Below are 18490 nucleotides of genomic sequence, written 5' to 3'. Positions count from 1 at the left end.
GGAGGAAAGAAATCAGAGACTGGAGGCACTGAAGAAAGTAAGAGTAATGGTTTTGCTTTACTTGCATCACCCCTTCCCTGAGGTGGCACAGCTCAGTGCCAAGAGAAAACTTTTGGTCCATGATTTCTCCTGGGAAGGAAAGAGGGAACATGCGAGTGAGTCATGCTGGACACAGCTTCCTTCTCCCTCTATCCAGAAAACGGAAGTATACTACATGACCAGGGGCAGGGTATGGCTGAGAGGACAGCAGCCAAGACTTTCAGAGTGTATCAAAGGGACATGGATCTTACTAACCATATCACAGACTCCATCAGGAAGCCTACCCATTAGCCACTGGGTACCCCTTGCCTGAAGATCCCCTCAACTGGACCATAGGCACCCCTAACATTCCACACACCCCATCTACACATCTCACCCTGTGGCCAGCTCCCTCTGCATCCCACTGACAGGAGCAACAGCGAGCCTTTACAGATGCCTAATGAGCATACACAGAAAGCTGGTCTAAATCTGCAGGGCTGAGAGAAATTTGAGCATTTAGCACTGCCCTAGGGAAAGCAAACAGGAGGCTATCTGCAATTGCCCTGACCTTGCAGAATCAAAAGAAGGCATACAATTTTAAGAATTCTCCCCTTAAGAAGGAGGAGGTATCTCATGTAAAAGTTCTGGGAAAGCCTCAAAATTTCTAACAGGGCTAAGAGAAATTATTACTCTACCAAAGCCAGTTGGTAAAGACAGAAGGAGGTGACTGCTTCTTCAAATGGGAAGGCAGCAATACAAGACTTCAAGGAACATGAAAAATCAAGGAAACATGACACCACCAAACAAACACAATAATTTTCTAGTAACCAACCCCGAAGAAATTGAGATCTGTGATTTTCCCAATAAAAAATTCAAAACAGTTGTTTTAAAGAAGCTCAGTGACCTACAAGAAAAAGCAGAAACACAATTCACGAAATCAGGAGAATTATACATGAGCAAAATGAGAAGTTTAACAGAAAGATAGAACTCATAACAAGAACCAAACAGAAGTTTAGGAGCTAAACAACAACAACAACAAAATACAAAGAAGTAAAAGGGGGAAAATGCAACAGGGAGCATTAACAGCAGACTGGATCAAGCAGAAGAAAGAATCAGGAGGCAGAAACAGGTCATAATTTTAATTATTCAGTCATAGGAAAACAAAGAAAAAAGAATGAAAAAGAGTGAAGAAAGCTTGCATAACTACAGGATACCATTAAGAAAACAATCTACACATCACTAGAGTCCCAGAAGGAGAAGAAAGAGAGAAGAGGCAGAAAGCTAATATCAAGAAATAATGGCTGCGAATGTCCTAAATCCAGGAAGAAATTTGGACATCCAGGTTCATAGGTCCCCCACAAATTTCAATTCAAAAAGATCTTTTCCAGGACATATTAGAATAAAGCAGTCAAAAAAAATCAAAGACAGGGGCGCCTGGGTGACCAGTCGTTAAGTGTCTGCCTTGGGCTCAGGTCATGATCCCAGCATTCAGGGATGGAACCCTGCATCAGGCTCCCTGCTCAGCAGGAAGCCTGCTTCTCCCTCTCCCACTCCCCCTGCTTGTGTTCCCTCTCTTGCTGCCTCTCTCTGTGTCAAATAAATAAAATCTTTAAAAAATATATATCAAAAAAAAGAGATAATCTTAAAAGGAGCTAAAAGGGAAAAAAGAAAGAAAGAAAGAAAAAGCTTATGACTTACAAAAGAACTCCCCCACCCCATAAGGCTATCAGCAGATTTCTCAGCAGAAATCTTACAGGCCAGGAGACAGTGGGATGCTGTGTTCAAAGTGAAAGAAAAAAAACTTCTAACCACGAAAACTTTACTCAGCAAAGTTGTCCTTCAGAAATTAAGGAGATAAAGACTTTCCCAAACAAACAAAAGCTGAAGGAGTTCATCACCATTGGGACTATCTTACAAGAAATACTGCAAGGCGGGGCGCCTGGGTGGCACAGCGGTTAGGCGTCTGCCTTCGGCTCAGGGCGTGATCCTGGCGTTATGGGATCGAGCCCCACATCAGGCTCCTCTGCTATGAGCCTGCTTCTTCCTCTCTCACTCCCCCTGCTTGTGTTCCCTCTCTCGCTGGCTGTCTCTATCTCTGTCAAATAAATAAAATAAAATCTTTAAAAAAAAAAAAAAAAAAAGAAATACTGCAAGGCGTTCTTGAAGCTGAAATGAAAAGATACTAATTTTTAACATGGAAACATACAAAAATATGCAACACACTGGTAAAGGTAGTTATAGAGTCAAATCCAAAATACTCTAATACTGTATTATGGTAATGTGTTAATCACTTAACTCTAGTATGAAAATTAAAGGACAAAAGTATTAAAAATACTATAGCCACAATAATTCATTAATGAATACGTAACATGAAAAAAATGTAAACTGTGACATCAAAAACAAAATATTGGTGGGGAATAGCATAAAAAATGTTTTTGTAAACCATCAAAATTAAGTTGTTATCAGCTTAAAATGGACTGTTAAGTCTATAAGATGTAAGCCTCATGCTAACCACAAAGCAATAGATTCACAAAAGATAAAGGTACAGGAACCAAAGCACATCACTAGGGAAAATCATCAATTCGCAAAGGAGGTCAGAAAGAGAGGAAGAAAAGAACAAGCCAGAAAACAATAAGACGGTATTAATATGTCTTTTAAATGTTAATGGTTTAAGTTCCCCATAAAGACAGTGAGTATTTCAACAGATTTTTTAAAATTAAAAAAAAAAAAAAAAAAAAACCCAAGACCCAAATATATGGTGCCTACCAGAGCCTCAGAGCCTCATATCATCTTTAAGGACAATGAAAGCTTAGAGTGAAGGAATGGAAAAAGATATTCCATGAAAGTGGAAACCTAAAAAGAGTAGGGGTAGCTATACTTTTATCAGACAAAATATACTTTAAGCCAAAAAGCTGTAACAAGAGACAAAAACGGTCATTATAAAATGAGAGAAGAGTAAATTTCTCAAAGGACATAACTCTTGAAAATTATATATGCACTCAACACTGGAGCATCTAAATATATTAAGCCAATACTAACAGACCTGAGGGGAAAAATAAACATAAATACAATAATAATAGGAGACTTCAATATCCCAGTTTCAACAATGGATAGATTATCCAGTCAGAAATCAGTAAGGAAAAACTGCCCTTGAGCTATATGTTAGACTAAATGTACCTAACAGACATATATGGAACATTCCATCCAACAGCAGAACTACACGTTCTTCTCAAGCCCCAATGGAATATTATGCAGGATAGATTCACAATTATGTAGAAAATTAAAACAACACACACCTCTGACCAATAAATGGGTCAAAAAGGAAATCAAAAGGGAAACCAAAATATTATGAAACAAACAAAAATAGAAACACAGCATACCAAAACTTATGGGATACAGTAAAAGCAGTTATAAGAGGAAAGTTTATTATAGTAAATGCTTGCATTAAGAAAAAAGAAAGATCTTGAATAAACAATCTAACTTGATACATCAAGGAACTCGAAAAAGAAGAACAAACTAAGTCCAAAGTTAGCAGAAAGAAGGAAATAACAAAGATCAGAGCAGATACAAATGAAATACAGACAAGAAAAACAAAAGGAAAGATCAACAAATCTGACAGCTGGGTTTTTTTTTTTTTTAAGATAAACAAAACTGACAAATATTTAACTAGACTAAGAATTAAGAGACAGAATACTCAAAAAATAATCAGAAATGGAAGAGGAGACATTACAACTGATATGACAGAAATCTTAAGAGACTACTATGAATGATTACAGACCAACAGTGGGATAACCTAGAAGAAATGGGTAAATTGCTGAAGACATACAGCCTACCAAGACTGAATTATGAATTATGAAGAAACAGAAAATCTGAAACAGACCAGTTACTAGTAAGAAGATTGAACCAGCAATCAAAAATTTCCCAACAAAGAAAAGCTCAAGACAAGATGGTTTCACTGCTGAATTCTTCCATCAACAAATGTGACACACCACATTGATAGAATGAAAGATAAAAATCACAATCATCTCAAAATTTGCATAAAAAGATTTTGACAAAATCCAACATCTTTTCATGATAAAAACTCAACAAATTGGATGTAAAAGGAATGTGCCACAACATAATAAAGGCTATATACGACAAGCCCACAGCTAACTTCATACTTAATGGTGAAAGGCTGAAAGCTTTTTTCTAAGATCAGGAACAAGAAAAGGGTGCCCACTCTCACTACTTCTTTTAAACATAGTAGTAGAAGTCCTAGTCAAAGCAATCAGGCAAGAAAAAGAAATAAGACATTCAAATAGAAAAAAAAAAAAAAAAAACGAAGTAAAACTGCCTTTGTTTGCAGATGATATGATCTTATACATAGAAAGTCCTAAAGATTGCACCAAAAAACTCTTGGAACTAATAAATAAATTCATTAAAGTTACAGGTTGCAAAATCAACATACAAAAATCAGTTGCAATTCTATAACTAACAATGAACTATCCAAAAAACAAAGAAAGAAAGCAATCCCATTTACAACAGTATCAAAAACAATAAAATACTCAGGAATATATTTAACCAAGGAGGTGAAAGATCTATAAATTGAACACTATAAGACATTGATGAAAGAAACTGAAGAAGATACAAATAAATGAAAAGATAGCCTGTGTTCATAGATCAGAATTAATATTATTAAAATGCCCATACTACTCAAAACGATCTACAGATTCAAAGCAATCACTATCGAAATTCCAATGGCATTCTTTATTGCCAGAAAAAAAATCCTAAAATTTATATGGAACTACAAAAGATACCAAACAGCCAAAGCAATCTTGAGAAATAAGAATAAAGCTGATAACCTTACACTCTCTGACTTCAGTCTACACTACAAAGCTATAGTAATCAAAATGGTATGACACTGGCATAAAAACAGAAACATGGATCAAAAGTCCAGAATCAAGAGCCCAGAAATAAATCCTGGCACACACAGTTAACTAATATTTGACAAGGAAACCGAGACTACTCAATGGGAAAAGACTACTCTCTTTAATGAAAGGTACTGGGAAAACTGGGTGTTCACATCCAAATGAAAGACATTGGAATGTTACCTTACACAAAAATTAACTCAAAATGGGTTGAAAAAGTAAATGTAAGACCTGAAATCATAAAGCTCCTAGAAGAAAACATAAGGGGAAAACCTCCCTGTCATTGGTCTTGGCAACAGCTTTTGGATATGGCAACAAAACACAAGGAAAAAAAGCAAAAATAAACAAGCAGGAATACATTAAACTGAAAACTTCAGTACAGAAAAAGAAACAGTCAAAAAATGAAAAGGCAATCAATCTATAGAACAGGAGAAAATATTTGCAAACTATCTGATGAGCGGTTAATATAAAAAATATACAAGGAACTCATACAACTCAATAGCAAAAAAAATCCCAAATAATCCAATTAAAAATGGATAAAGAACCTGACTAGACATTTTTCCAAAGAAGACATGAGATGGCCAACAGGCATACAAGAAGATGCTCAACATCACCAATCATTGGGGAAATGCAAATCAAAGCCACGGTGAAATATCACCTTATACCTGTTAGAATGGCTATTATCAAAAACATAAGAGATGATAAGTGTTGGCAAAAATGCAAAGAAAAGAGAACTTTTGTGCACTGTTGGTGAGAATGTAAATTGGTACATTCACTATGGAAAATGGTAGGTTCAGAGGTTCCCGAAAGAATTAAAAATAGAACCACTATATGATCTAGCAATTCTAATTCTGGGTCTATATCCAAAGCAAATGAAATCATTATCTAGAAGAGATATCTGCACTCCCATGTTCACTGCAGCATTATTCACAGTAGCCAAGACATGGAAACAATCTAAGCGTCCGTGGACAGATGGATGGATAAAGAAAATATGGCATATATAAATAATGGAATATTATTCAGCCATAAAAATTAAGGAAATCCTGCCATTTGCAACAATAAGGATGGACGCTGAAGGCATTATGCTAAGTGAAATAAGTCAGACAAAGAAAGACAAATGCTGAATGATCTCACTTATATAAGAAATTTTAAAAAGCCAAACTTGTAGAAACAGAGAGTAGAGTAGTGGTTGCCGAGAAGGGGACAGGGAAATAAGGAGATGTTGGTCAAAGAGTACATACTGCCAGTTATAAGGTAAGTAAGTTCTGGGAAACTAATGTACAGCATGGTGACTATAGTTTACAATACTGCATAATATACTTGAAAGCTGCTGAGAGAGTAGATCCTAAATGTTCTCACCACAAAAAAAAAGAGAAATGGTAACTATGTCAAGTGATGGATGTGTTAACTAAACTTATTAGGTAATCATTCATGCAATACATACACAAAATAAATCACATCATACATCTTAGACTTACATGATGTTATACGTAATTATATGTCCGTAAAGCTGGGGGGAAAATAAAATTTTTAAATTATAATAATTTTTTTAAAAAAGACAATAGGGTCAAACCCCCAACTCTTACTGGCCAGCTAAAGAAATGTGCATCCCTCTAAACCTACCTCTCTATCAGGGAAGAGCTTGGACGGTCATATAAGATGGTCTGACATACTATTTTGTTCTGTAAGTCCAACCAATAGCACAGTAGATTCCTGAGGGCTTGGGAGTCTTAATAATATACTACATACTAATTTAACAACCACTGAATATCTACTACATATGAAGCATATTAAGAACACTTCAAACTGCACCAAGAGAGAAGATTCTGTATCCAGAACAATTTTACTTTGAACCTGATTCAAGCTAGTAGTGAATGCTGTCGGTACCCACAAGATTGCTTTTACTGAGCCAGGGGGCCCATCCCCAAATTGCTGCTTGAGCCTTGGCTATGAAGAGCTCAGAACTGCCCCTATTTTCCGGGAGAGCTGCTGATAGAAACCACCTGGCTTGGGAGGTTACACCCTTCTATCTCCCATTCCAAAACCGTCCCGGGCAATCCCCAACCAAAAACTGACTGATACGAAGTCACCAAAAGCTGGTCCCCTTGCCTCAGGGCAGGATAACCCTGTCTGTGATTTACACTTAAGGCCTTCCTCCCAATGGTTTAGGCCAAAGCTACACTATCCCTATGACCACATCCTTGCTCAGCTCTATCGCCCTTCCTACCCTGCTTCCCTAACTTCCATACAGGGTTTTTCCTAAAGAGCACTTCCTCAATAAAATACGAGCATCCAAATCCCTGTCTCAGGCTCTGCTTCTAGAAAACATGGACCTAAGACACTGACTTCATTCACTATCTAGAAAGCGAAAGAAAGTCTAAGCTGTCTTTGATTATTGTGGTTCATAATCACTAAGATTAATATTATTATTATTATTAATATTATTGTCATTATTTTACAGATATACATTTCTTGGTATTCTGTAGACAATACACTATTTGTCCATAGACCTAATTTAATGATTCCAAAGGAATCATTAAAGTTTTTATAAAAATTGAATTATAAAATTACTTCCTGTTTGACGTATTCAACATAGTCTAAATCCTAAATCTGACTTGATTTCTCAGGCTATGGGGGGAAAAAAGTGCTGAATCTGATCTGACCTGACGCAAAATATAAATTAAAACCGAACAAACATATATCAGAAAGAAAAAAATCAGGAAGAATACTGTTCTCAGGGCATAATTCAATAAAAGAAGCATATTAAGCAAACCCAAATCCTATAATTAGCTAGTGCTGCAACTGCCCTAATTCTCTTGCATTTCCAGGTGGGTCACAGAGAATCGTACTTGGGCAAAGAGGCAGGAAAAAAAAAACATATCAGTGTCTTTACATTTCATTCTTCGTCCTGGGTAGAGAGTGTTACACAACTGTTGGTGGTCTGGCTAGCCATGAAAATAAGAGTTCTATAAAGTCTACATCGGGCAAAGGCAGCCAGGATTGCTGCCCTGGTCGCCTAGAAGATGCTTCCTCCAGCGGCTGTGCTGCCTTCTCCCTTTTCAGACCCCATAAAAGGTGAAGAGCTTTATGATCTAACAGCGCTTGTTACAGTAGTAAATATAAACTAATGTTCCACATCGAATAGTCTCCATTATCCCATCGTTTAAAAGAAAAATAAAAGGTATATGGACCAAGATACACTGCCCTCCAAAGCATACATCTGTCTACAGTAAAAGCTTAACTAACATAATAAGGAAGCTATCTTATTGCCTAAAGCCAGAATTTGAAAAGTAGGGTATTTCCCAATATTCGATTTATATTTTCCCCATGGACGTCTTTATTTCTTATGTCTTCAGTTAGCATCTTAATTTTTAAAAATAACAAAAACAAAACTATACCTAGCAACCATTCACGCAGAAAACTAATTTTAATAGATGAACTCTAGGTTCCGTCAATTTCTTAATGTTCGAGGAGGACCGAAAGCTCTCTACATCTAAACGGCAATTATAAATAATTCACGATCACTTAAGCACAAAGCGAAACGGAAACTCACCGCCGGGTACACTGTACCAAGCAGCACCATTGGTTGTTCCATCTATGAAGCTGCTGTCGTCATCATTCTTGCGACACGGAGGCCGATTGGGGTCAGACATGGGTGGGTTAAAAGAGGAGTACGCCCGAGCTAAGCTTTGGAAAATGGCATCATCTGGGCAGGAGCTATATTCATGAGCACTACCTACAAAATAAACCCACGAGATTAAAGAAATTAATATAGACCAAAGAGCGCTGCGTGTTTTCCGAAGAGGGATTCAATGTTGTCTCTTGCTGATGTGTTTTTTTAGCAACATCACAATGGGAAAGGAGTGAAGGTCTAAGGGCTCAACAATTACACTTAGTGTTGAAGTTATATACCACTCCGTTCCACAGCACAATGTAGAAATTGGGTAGAACGAACTTTCTACTTAAGGACTGAAAGCTCATGAGAAAAGGTGATAAGCTTGTAGTAAACTAGATTTGAGAAAACAGTAAGAAAACGTCCATTGTTAAAATTTTTAGTTTAAAAAATGTAACCTCATAGCCACCATGAACCATTCTCACACATATTTTTTAGTATTTGACTTTAAAGTTTAAAAAAAATTCCTATGTGTAATATGGAAATAAATAATATATATTTTGATAAGCGGTAGTCTTCTTCATATATGATACAAAATGCCAGGCTTTTAAATTTCACAGCTCTCGACAAACTACAAAATCTCTAAATTTTAATGATGTTTCACCAAAGACTTTCTTCCAGGCTCAAAGTTTCCAATATCTAAAATTATCATCGTGTGCTTGCAAAGAATGAATTCTTCAAAGGCCCCTGAGAACCCATCCAAAGCAGGAAATTTCTTGGAGCAATAAAAAGTAAGTTGAAAATAGCTATCTGGCTAAAGCTTGCTGTGCCTAAAATTTAACTAAAACTGGCTCGAGAAAGTCAAAGCACCACTTCCCCTCCCTGACACCACTAGAAACAGTTCCAAACGCAAAAGCGTGAGTGTATGGTAAAACACAGAGAGATCCATACCCGCCCTGAACGAGCTCCAAAGAGACTGCTTCCATTTTCATCTGTACACAAACATGTGTCATTTCCAGTATCTCTCGATTCCACCACAGTTCGAGAGTGACCCAAGTTCATCAGGTCTGTTTTCGCCCTCTCTCTTGCATTCTGTCAAGATCACGTTTCACATCTAAACTTATTAAAAAGTTGCAGTCCTTTTCTGCCAAATATTTATACCAATGCCACATGAAATAAACATACGTCCTTCTACAGGCAAAATCACCTAACGGCCAGTTCCTTAAAAGAATATTATAGAAATCATCCTATAAACCCTCACAAAGCGACTGTGAACAGTGAACCATTAGAGAAGCAGGAGGAACACCTACCACTCCGCGTCTCGTCATATGGGTAATTGGCCACAAGGTCTCCTCCGTGGAGATTGGCAGAGAGCACGAAAGGAATATCCATGATCCAATGGATGACTGCCTTGGTCTCGGGAGCAAGCTATATTAAAGATTAGAGATTAGAAGGATTATAAATTTGGTTATCATTGGTGAAATCGCTTGACAGGAAAGACATAGAAAAGGAAAAACAACAACAATAATCGAAAGCTGGTCGTAGGTCATCTTTCATTCGCTTTGTGGCTGTTGTCATAAAAATAAAAAAGATTCCAGTAAGCGCAGCATTTCCAACTCTATTTTTCTCACTTATAATAAAACATATTTCAATAGTGTTTGAATTTCCTCAAAAGTTTTACTTTTGTGAGCTGCCAGCTTTTTTTCTTTGTGTTTTCTCATTTTTGTTTTTTTAGCTTTTTTCTCTCTGAAACTCAAAAACCATCATGCAAATCACTTACAAATTCTGGGACACTTCCATCTGATCTTTGTTAATAATAGCTAAGAGTAAGACAAAGAGAAAAGAAAATAGTTGGACTGAAGAACAAGGTTCTTTCTCTACAGTGGTTAAACTCTAGAAATGTATTATAGATTTTATTTCTTTTATTACTGATTATTATTATTTATTATTTTCCTTTATTGCTTACTATTTTTCCAATTCCCTCCAGCTACCTCTAACATTGTCCCTATAAAAAAAAATATTAAACTGGGTCTCTTTCAAAACTCACTGTAAAATAGCAGTTTACTTTGGGAAAACCATCTTAAACAAAGACAGAATTTTCAGAAATTCAAGTTGCCTTAATTTAATGACTCACAGCCCCTCCTATCCTGGTAGCAAAACAAAAGAGGAAAGAAATTTATACCAAAGAATTAACCTGGAGCCAGATGAGTGATTACTATGATGAGTTTTTAATAGTAACTAAGAAGACTCTCAAACTCCCAAGCACCTCATTGATTAAAAAAAGAAAGAAAAAAGAAAAAATTCCTGGAGATGTGATCTCCAGGACAGAAAATCTAACAGCACCAGTAGGGCTTGATGGCTGCAAGATCTTGTATCTCTGTATCCCTGTTTAATTCATGAACGAGCTTCACAACATCCCCATTGGATAGGCAAAGATACTCATACCCCTTTCACGGGAAGAATCTAAGGGTTAAGTGTATTAATAACGTGTCCAAGTTCACACAGCTCAGAACTCAAATCCAGTCTGTAAAACTATAAAGCCCATGTTTTTGTCAGTATTGATATACAGTTTGATACTTTAATGTATCAAAACTATCCTATTTTTCATGTAGGCAAATTATAATCATGAAAAAGTGTGATTTAGCATAGGGTATTGTTTTTATTATTTATTTGATTGGTTTATCTCATTCTCCCTATAAAAAATATTTATTGTAGAAAATGTAAAGGAGACAAACCCAAAGAAAGAAGATTAACATGACCCATAATTTTGCCATCTAAAGATACAAACTGCTATCATTTACATGTCTCTTTCTCAGTTTTTTTCCAATGCACTTATGTAATTTTTTAAATGTGATAATTTATGTATAATTTTGTATGTGACCTTTTTTGTTTGACAACAGGTAACAAATACTTTTGCATGTGGTTGAATAGCCTTCTAAGTTAATGGCTGAATAGTATCCAATATATGGATATATCATTCTTAAACATGAACAAAATGATAGCTAATACTTATTAAACACTTTCTGCAGAACACATTGAAGTCTCACATCCACCCTGTGAGATAGGGACTACATGTACTCCCATTCTACAGATGAGTAAACTGAGACACAGAGAAGTTAGGCAATAGCATGAGTCCAGTCAGTTGTGAGTAGCCGAGCCCGGACTCAAGCTCCAGAGCACGAACACCAGCATTAACTAATCTCCAGTTGGTGGGAAGGGGTTGGGGAGAAGGGCTTGGTCTGAGGGTACAAACTTTTGGTTATAAGTGAATAAATTCTGGGAGCTAATGCACAGCATGGTGACTTAATAATACTGTATCATATACTTGAAAATTGCTACCAGAGTGGATCATAAACATTCTCACCACCACAAAAGAAAACTAAGGTGGGGGATATGTTAAATTGCTTGATTGTCATAGTCATTTCATAATGTATACGGTTATCAAATCATCGTGTCGTACACCTTACATCCATACAATTTTTATTTGTCAGTTATACTTCAATAGAGCTGGGGGATAGGATCTCTAAGTGTTGGGTATTGAACTGTTTACTATAGAAAAAAATTCTATGAACACCATTGTAGCTACTCTTTTTGCAGATCTGTACTTCCCTTAGGGAAATTTTCCTAGAAATGGAATGACCTAACCAAAAGCTAAGTTCAGTTTTTAATTTTATAAAATGTATTCCAAACTGCCTCTCTATAAAATACAGCAATATTATATTAAGCCTGCTATTTCTCATCACTCTTACCAACATGGGATATGTGGTGTTTTTTTAAATCTGTCACTTTGATACATGACAAATTAGAATTTGTGTAAATGTGCACTCTTTCGTGAACTAATAAAACTAGAACCATTTTTATATGTTTAATAACCATTTATGTTTATTCTTCAGTGACATATTTATACATGGTTTAACTGATTTTTCTATTGAAATGTTGATCTCTTACTAATTTGCAAGAGTTATTTAGTAAAAACACTAACCCTTTATATTATAGGTATTTTCTGAGTTTGTCATTTGTCTTTCAAATGACAGTTTTTTCAAATTTAATAATAATAATAAAATACAAAATATTAAGATATTTATGTTGTCAAATCTACTGATCTTTTCTTTATGGTCTCTTCCTTTGCTTTTGTATTTTATTCATTCATTCAATAACTATTTAGTGGCCACCATGTGCCAATTTTTCTATATAAGGGATTTAGAAAGTTCTATCCCCCTCCAAAAATTATATATTTACCGAAGATTTTTTTTGTAGGTTCATACTTTTTATATATAGATTTTATGTTGATCTGTGCTGATATTTGTGGAGATATTTGTGGAAATTGTTCATCTCAATTTCATTTATTGAATTATCCTTTCTTTCCACAATGATCTGAAAAACTCCCTTACTATATACTAAATTCTTATGCATACTTAAATTTCTTTCTAGAATTCGAATTAATTTAAATTAAATCATTTAAGTTTTGATTTAAATCAACCTTAAAATAACTAATACAGAACATTTAATCAAAAACAATCTTTAATCCAAAAAAATGCATATGCTTTTCTTTGCAATGAATTTAAGGTTTATTAGGCTCAACTACTCAAAAAATGGCAATAATATGATGTAAGTTTAACACATTCTTTTATATTCTGTTTAAAGTTTTCCTTGTAGTGCTGAATTTCTTTCCAATCCCTTTCCTTATACATGCCCTTCATTACTCCTATTTACTCAAACCCAGTGATTGGTACTGACAAGTATTTTGATGAGTTCAGAAAAGCTAGAAATCTCTGTGGTTTGGAGAATCATGGAAGACTTTAGGAAGGAGGTAGAACTCCAAAGGTAGGCTTTGGATAGGAGGAAAAGAAAGAAAGAAAGAAAGAAAGAAAGAAAGAAAGAAAGAAAGAAAGAAAGAAAGAAAGAAAGGAAGGAAGGAAGGAAGGAAGGAAGGAAGGAAGGAAGGAAGGAAGGAAGGAAGGGAGAAAGAAAGAAAGAAAAGAAGGAAGGAAGGAACGAAGGAAGGCAGGAAGGAAGGAAGGAACGAAGGAAGGGGAAGAAAGAAAAAGAAAGAAAAGAAGAAGAAGAAACAAAGAGAAAGAAAGAAAGAAAGAAAGAAAGAAAGAAAGAAAGAAAGAAAGAGAAAGAAGAAGAAGAGAGAGAAAGAAAGAAAGAAAGAAAGAAAGAAAGAAAGAAAGAAAGGAAGGAAGAAAGGAAGAAAGAGAAAGAAAAGAAAGAAAGGAAGGAAGGAAGGAAGGAAGGAAGGAAGGAAGGAAGGAAGGAAGGAAGGAAGAAAAAGAAAAAAGAGTACGCGTGGGGGAAGCAAGCAAGCACTGTTTGGGGCAAAGGATTGGTTTGAGTGGGAGCTCAGGAGGCAAGGCTATACAGTGGCAGACTGTACTTTTGGATTTCTTACTCACCTGAAAGGATTCAAAACAGTGTGCATGGTATGCTTCCATATATTTATAGATTGATATGTGTATAAAAAATAATTCTAAAGGTTACATACCAAGATGTGAATGGTGGTCATTTAAGACCATAGAGTAATGGGGTATTTTTCTCCTCATTTATATTTACTTTATCTTTCTGTTCATAATAATATATTAATTTTGTAATAGAACATTTTTTAAGAAACTTTTTTGGAACAAATAAAACATACAGTCCTGAATACACGAAGTCATATTCGGTCATTAGGTTTAGCTTATTGCTAATTCTTATACATACACTGTTGCTAATATACACGTTACCAATATGTTCAAAAGCAAGCGAGTAAATTCCACAATTTGACAAACTAAATTCAGTTTGTCTATGGCTACTAATAGAATTTTTTAGGCTGATTAAATGCTGAGATCCCCTGGGTATTGTAATTACGTATTTAAGTAATCCATAGAGAATCCTCTGGAACATCTCTAAGATTGAACCCCAAGAGAACCTAAAACCAATTATGACCCATCTTTAAAATTTCCATTTAAAGACTGCAAATATAGCTTAAATGTTATGTTCTATAATTACGTGGCTTTAGCTCTTAAAATATATTAAAGCTATATTTATTTCCTTTTCTTCATAACTCTAGCCATTAGAGATAAGTATAAATTTAATAAAATTGTTTGATTTATTTTAATGCACTCTGCTTTCAAGCAATTGAGGCCCGGGCTCATGTACTGAGCGCAGATAACAGTGGAGGTAACCAGCCCAAATTCCTCAAGAACAGATGAGAAAAGACAGCAGGAAGAACTCCAGGAAAGCACAAGAGAGCTTTTATTCAGAGGTTCAGAAAAACAAGGAAAGCATCTGAACACGTGGTAGAAATGCAGATTCCTTTCCATCGCCCATTTCCACAGCATACATACCCCGGACTTCCTGAATCAGCATTCATAAAAGTCTGCATTTTTAATCCCTAATTCCTACAAAGCTTGAAATTTAAAAACCACTATAAGGACAGATTGGTGGTGGCCAGAGGCAGTGTCGAGGGGGATAAGGAGGGAAATGGGTAAAGGTGATCAAAAGGTATAAACGTCCAGTTATAAAAGAAGTCATGGGGATGTGATGTACAACATGGTTAATAATACTATGTTCTATATTTGAAGTTACTAAGAGAGTAGACCTTAAATCTTCAATCACAAGGACAAAATTACAACTATGTATGGTGACTGATGGTAACTAGGCTTACGGTGGTGATCATTTCACGATGTATATAAATACCAAATCATTATGCTGTACATCTGAAATAATAGTATGTTATATGTCAATTATACCTCAATAAAAATAAAACAAACATAGAAGCTACTTTGAGAGATATAGAAACTGAGAAGGGGGAGTAAGAAAAGGCAAGATGTGTCATAACATTCACGAAATGCCTACTACATGTTTCCTACCAGCAGCGTCTAAACACGGTCTCAGTCTTAATCACAAAGATGGAAAAAAGAGAAGATGGACCAGCCATGAATAATATCATCCCAGGATTATTAGGTAGGTTTGCTGAAGATTTAGTCTAATGTAAAAAAACCTTGTTTCTGTTCTAGAAAAGAGACTAAATTTTAGTTTTTATGTATTTCTCTTTAATTTACCTTTACCCAGAAAAAGTACCGGCATTGAGATTTTTTTAATAAAGGCTCTAATTTTTCGGGGCCCCTGGGTGGCTCAGTCGCTTAAAGCAGCTGATTTTTTATTTTGGCTCAGGTCATGATCTCTGGGTCCTGGGATCCCCTAGGCAGGCTACGTGCTCAGCGGGGAGTCTGCTTGAGATTCTCTCTCTCCCTCTGCCTCTGCCCCTCCTCCCATTTGCTCACTCTTGCACTCTCTCTCCGTAAAATAAATAAATAAATCTTTTAAAAAGCTCTATTTTTTTAAGTGCCATGAGCATATGTCTTTTAAATAAGTATTGCTTACACTAGAAATAAGAAAACACTTAACACAGCAATTATGCAAATATTACCCAGGTTCTGTTGGGGAAGATGAAGGTCATGCCGACGGAAAGTATATGGCGTTTCTCAAAGGCTGCCTATCAGATATCCCACGGACATGAGTTTATTACGTAGATTCTACCATGCAAGGTGACAGGCACTACTTGGCCCATTTCTCAGATTTAATGAAGACAGCGCAGGCAGCTTAATGTAAGCAACAGGGAGAATCGGCCAGCTGATATCAGCACTGAGGTTCAGCAGTGGTTTTTCATTTCTGCCTTAGCCCTCACAGCTTATCACACAGGACTGCCCTCTTTTTACCTCTGGTGGAAAGGAAAGAAAGAAGGAAAGAAGAGAAAAGAAAAGAAAAGAAAAGAAAAGAAAAGAAAAGAAAAGAAAAGAAAAGAAAAGAAAAGAAAAGAAAAGAAATAGAGAAAGACCTCTGTCTTCCCAGCTCTCCCTTCATCCAAGAAAGACAGACCGGGGGCTGAGAAACTGCAAGTGTATCGGTGACTCAGAAGCAGGAATGTTTAAGTCACTCACTTATCAGGTTCTACTAGAATCCTCAGCCCATGGCAGCCCTTTTTGGAAACAAGTTTCCGCTTGTAGGCTTAGCCTAAATTTCTGGAATGAATCCTAAATATAGGCAGGAAAGTTTTAGGAACTTTACACCAATAATCCAGGACCCTCCCTAGCTCCTGGATCCTCTATCTCGTGCCCAACCACATGATGAACGCTTGTCCAGAACTCCAGCTGTGGATTTTCAGATACTGTGATTTGCTTGCCAGGCTGGATTGCATTCGCTCCTGACAGGTTTTCAGCCTACTATGTGTCAGACTCAAATATAAGCCATAATTCTTGCAACCAAAAGATTGAAATCTAGAATTAAAAAGAAAAACAGCTATATAAATAATTTTAATATAACAAATACAAGGTTCTATATAGCTATAAGCATCATGCTGGAAGTATTTTTAAGGAATGGAAGGGAAGCTTAACCGGATCTGTCTGGAAGAGCAGAAGGCTTCACAGAGGAGGTGACATGGAAGGAAAGGGAAGAGGATTCTAGACAGTTGGAGCAATACATATAAAGATATAAAATTAGGGGCACCTGGGTGGCTCAGTCATTAAGTGTCTGCCTTCGGCTCAGGGCATGATCCCGGCATTCTGGGATCGAGCCCCACATCAGGCTCCTCTGCTGGGAGCCTGCTTCTTCCTCTCCCACTCCCCCTGCTTGTGTTCCCTCTCTCGCTGGCTGTCTCTCTCTCTGTTCTCTGTCAGATAAATAAATAAAATCTTTTAAAAAAAAAGACATAAAATTATTAGGAAATGGTTTGCTTAGGGAGCACAAAGGAGTTGGTGGACTGGTGTCTATGGAATATCAGAGCCAGATTAAGGAGTGGGTCAGCCAGCAGCTGCCAGGGGCCAAGGGAAACTTGAACATTCTTGGCACTATAATAAAATGGAGAAATTGTACTTTCCACGTTCTCACTTAGGAAAGATACAAAAAGGAGTTGATGAACCAGAGCAGAATTGCCTGGAAAAATAGAAGAGGAATGGAGAGCTGCCAACAGCAGTTCTTCACCACCTTTCCTCCACCATGGGCTCTACCTCTTTCCAAGTAATTGAAAACAATGTTCAAACAATATTGGTTTGAAGGAGCATCATGTTTAGTGGATATGTCAATGCACCCAACTAACTCTGAGGTACATAACAGAGTCCTGAGAAATTTTGCTGAAACGGTAATAATAGTTGTAGGTCCTGACTTCAAGCACTTTATATATATTAACTCACTCAATCCTTATAACCACCTTAGGGGGTGGATACTATTATCATCTCCATATTGCAGTTGAAGAAGCAGAAGCACATAGTGGTTAAATAACTTTCCAAAACACATGCAGCAAATAAGGAGCCAGGATATGAACCAAGATGGCTGCCTCCAGAGTCTCCAGACTAAACCATCACACAATTCTGACATACTGAGTTTTTACTTTATCCTCTGGACGGTGAAGAGCTGGCAAGGTTTTTTAAGCAATGGAGCAATAATTTGTGCATGAAGATCACTCTGGAGGAATTCAAGAAGACTGAACAGAGTTGGGAGAGGCTGAACCCAAAACAAGACGACAGGACTGCTATACTCCTCAGAGCAGGAGACAATGGGGGCCTGAACCAAGCAGTGGAATGAGTTTGCAGAAGAGGAGAGACTGAAGAAGTGTTAGGGCCCTCAACTCCTTGAGATCCGCCGACTGATTGCTATTGGTGGTGACAGTGATGGAAAAATCAAGGCTTTGATGATAGGGTAAAGGAGAAAACACTGTTTTCTTACGGAAAATGTTTGGTTTTGAGGCCCTGCATGTCGCCAGAGGAAGGGACTCAGTGAGCAAGTCAAATAGAGAAAGAATTCCACGGGAGATCAGGAGCCGAAGAGATGGATCTGTAGGGAAAGAGATAAGGGTAGCAGATGGCATCTTGAAGGCCAGCACTTAGCCAAGGTAGGGGAAGCAGGGAAAGAAGCTGAGCAGTAACTGGAAAGGTAGTAGAAGGAGCAGGAGAAAGTGGAGTTGTGCAAAGAA

The 18490-nt window shown here is 36.8% G+C and overlaps 1 protein-coding gene across 1 annotated transcript in view; it reads right to left on the bottom strand.

The window, feature by feature from the left end:
* CPE (carboxypeptidase E) overlaps window positions 1-18490 on the bottom strand; it is a 111513-nt gene that overhangs the window by 11156 nt on the left and 81867 nt on the right. The window contains exons 4-5 of the mRNA XM_045798694.2: window positions 9849-9966; window positions 8479-8661 (exon numbers count right to left, since the gene is read on the bottom strand). Of these exons, the coding sequence (XP_045654650.1) occupies window positions 8479-8661; window positions 9849-9966 (301 nt within the window). The remainder of the gene's footprint in view (window positions 1-8478; window positions 8662-9848; window positions 9967-18490) is intronic.

The sequence above is a fragment of the Ursus americanus genome, chromosome 13 (genome assembly GCF_024610735.1).
Source record: "Ursus americanus isolate L20-20 chromosome 13, mUrsAme1.1.p, whole genome shotgun sequence".
Taxonomy (NCBI): domain Eukaryota; kingdom Metazoa; phylum Chordata; class Mammalia; order Carnivora; family Ursidae; genus Ursus; species Ursus americanus.
The sequence above is the reverse complement of the archived record's forward strand: the minus strand, read 5'-3'. Positions and strand labels throughout refer to the sequence as shown.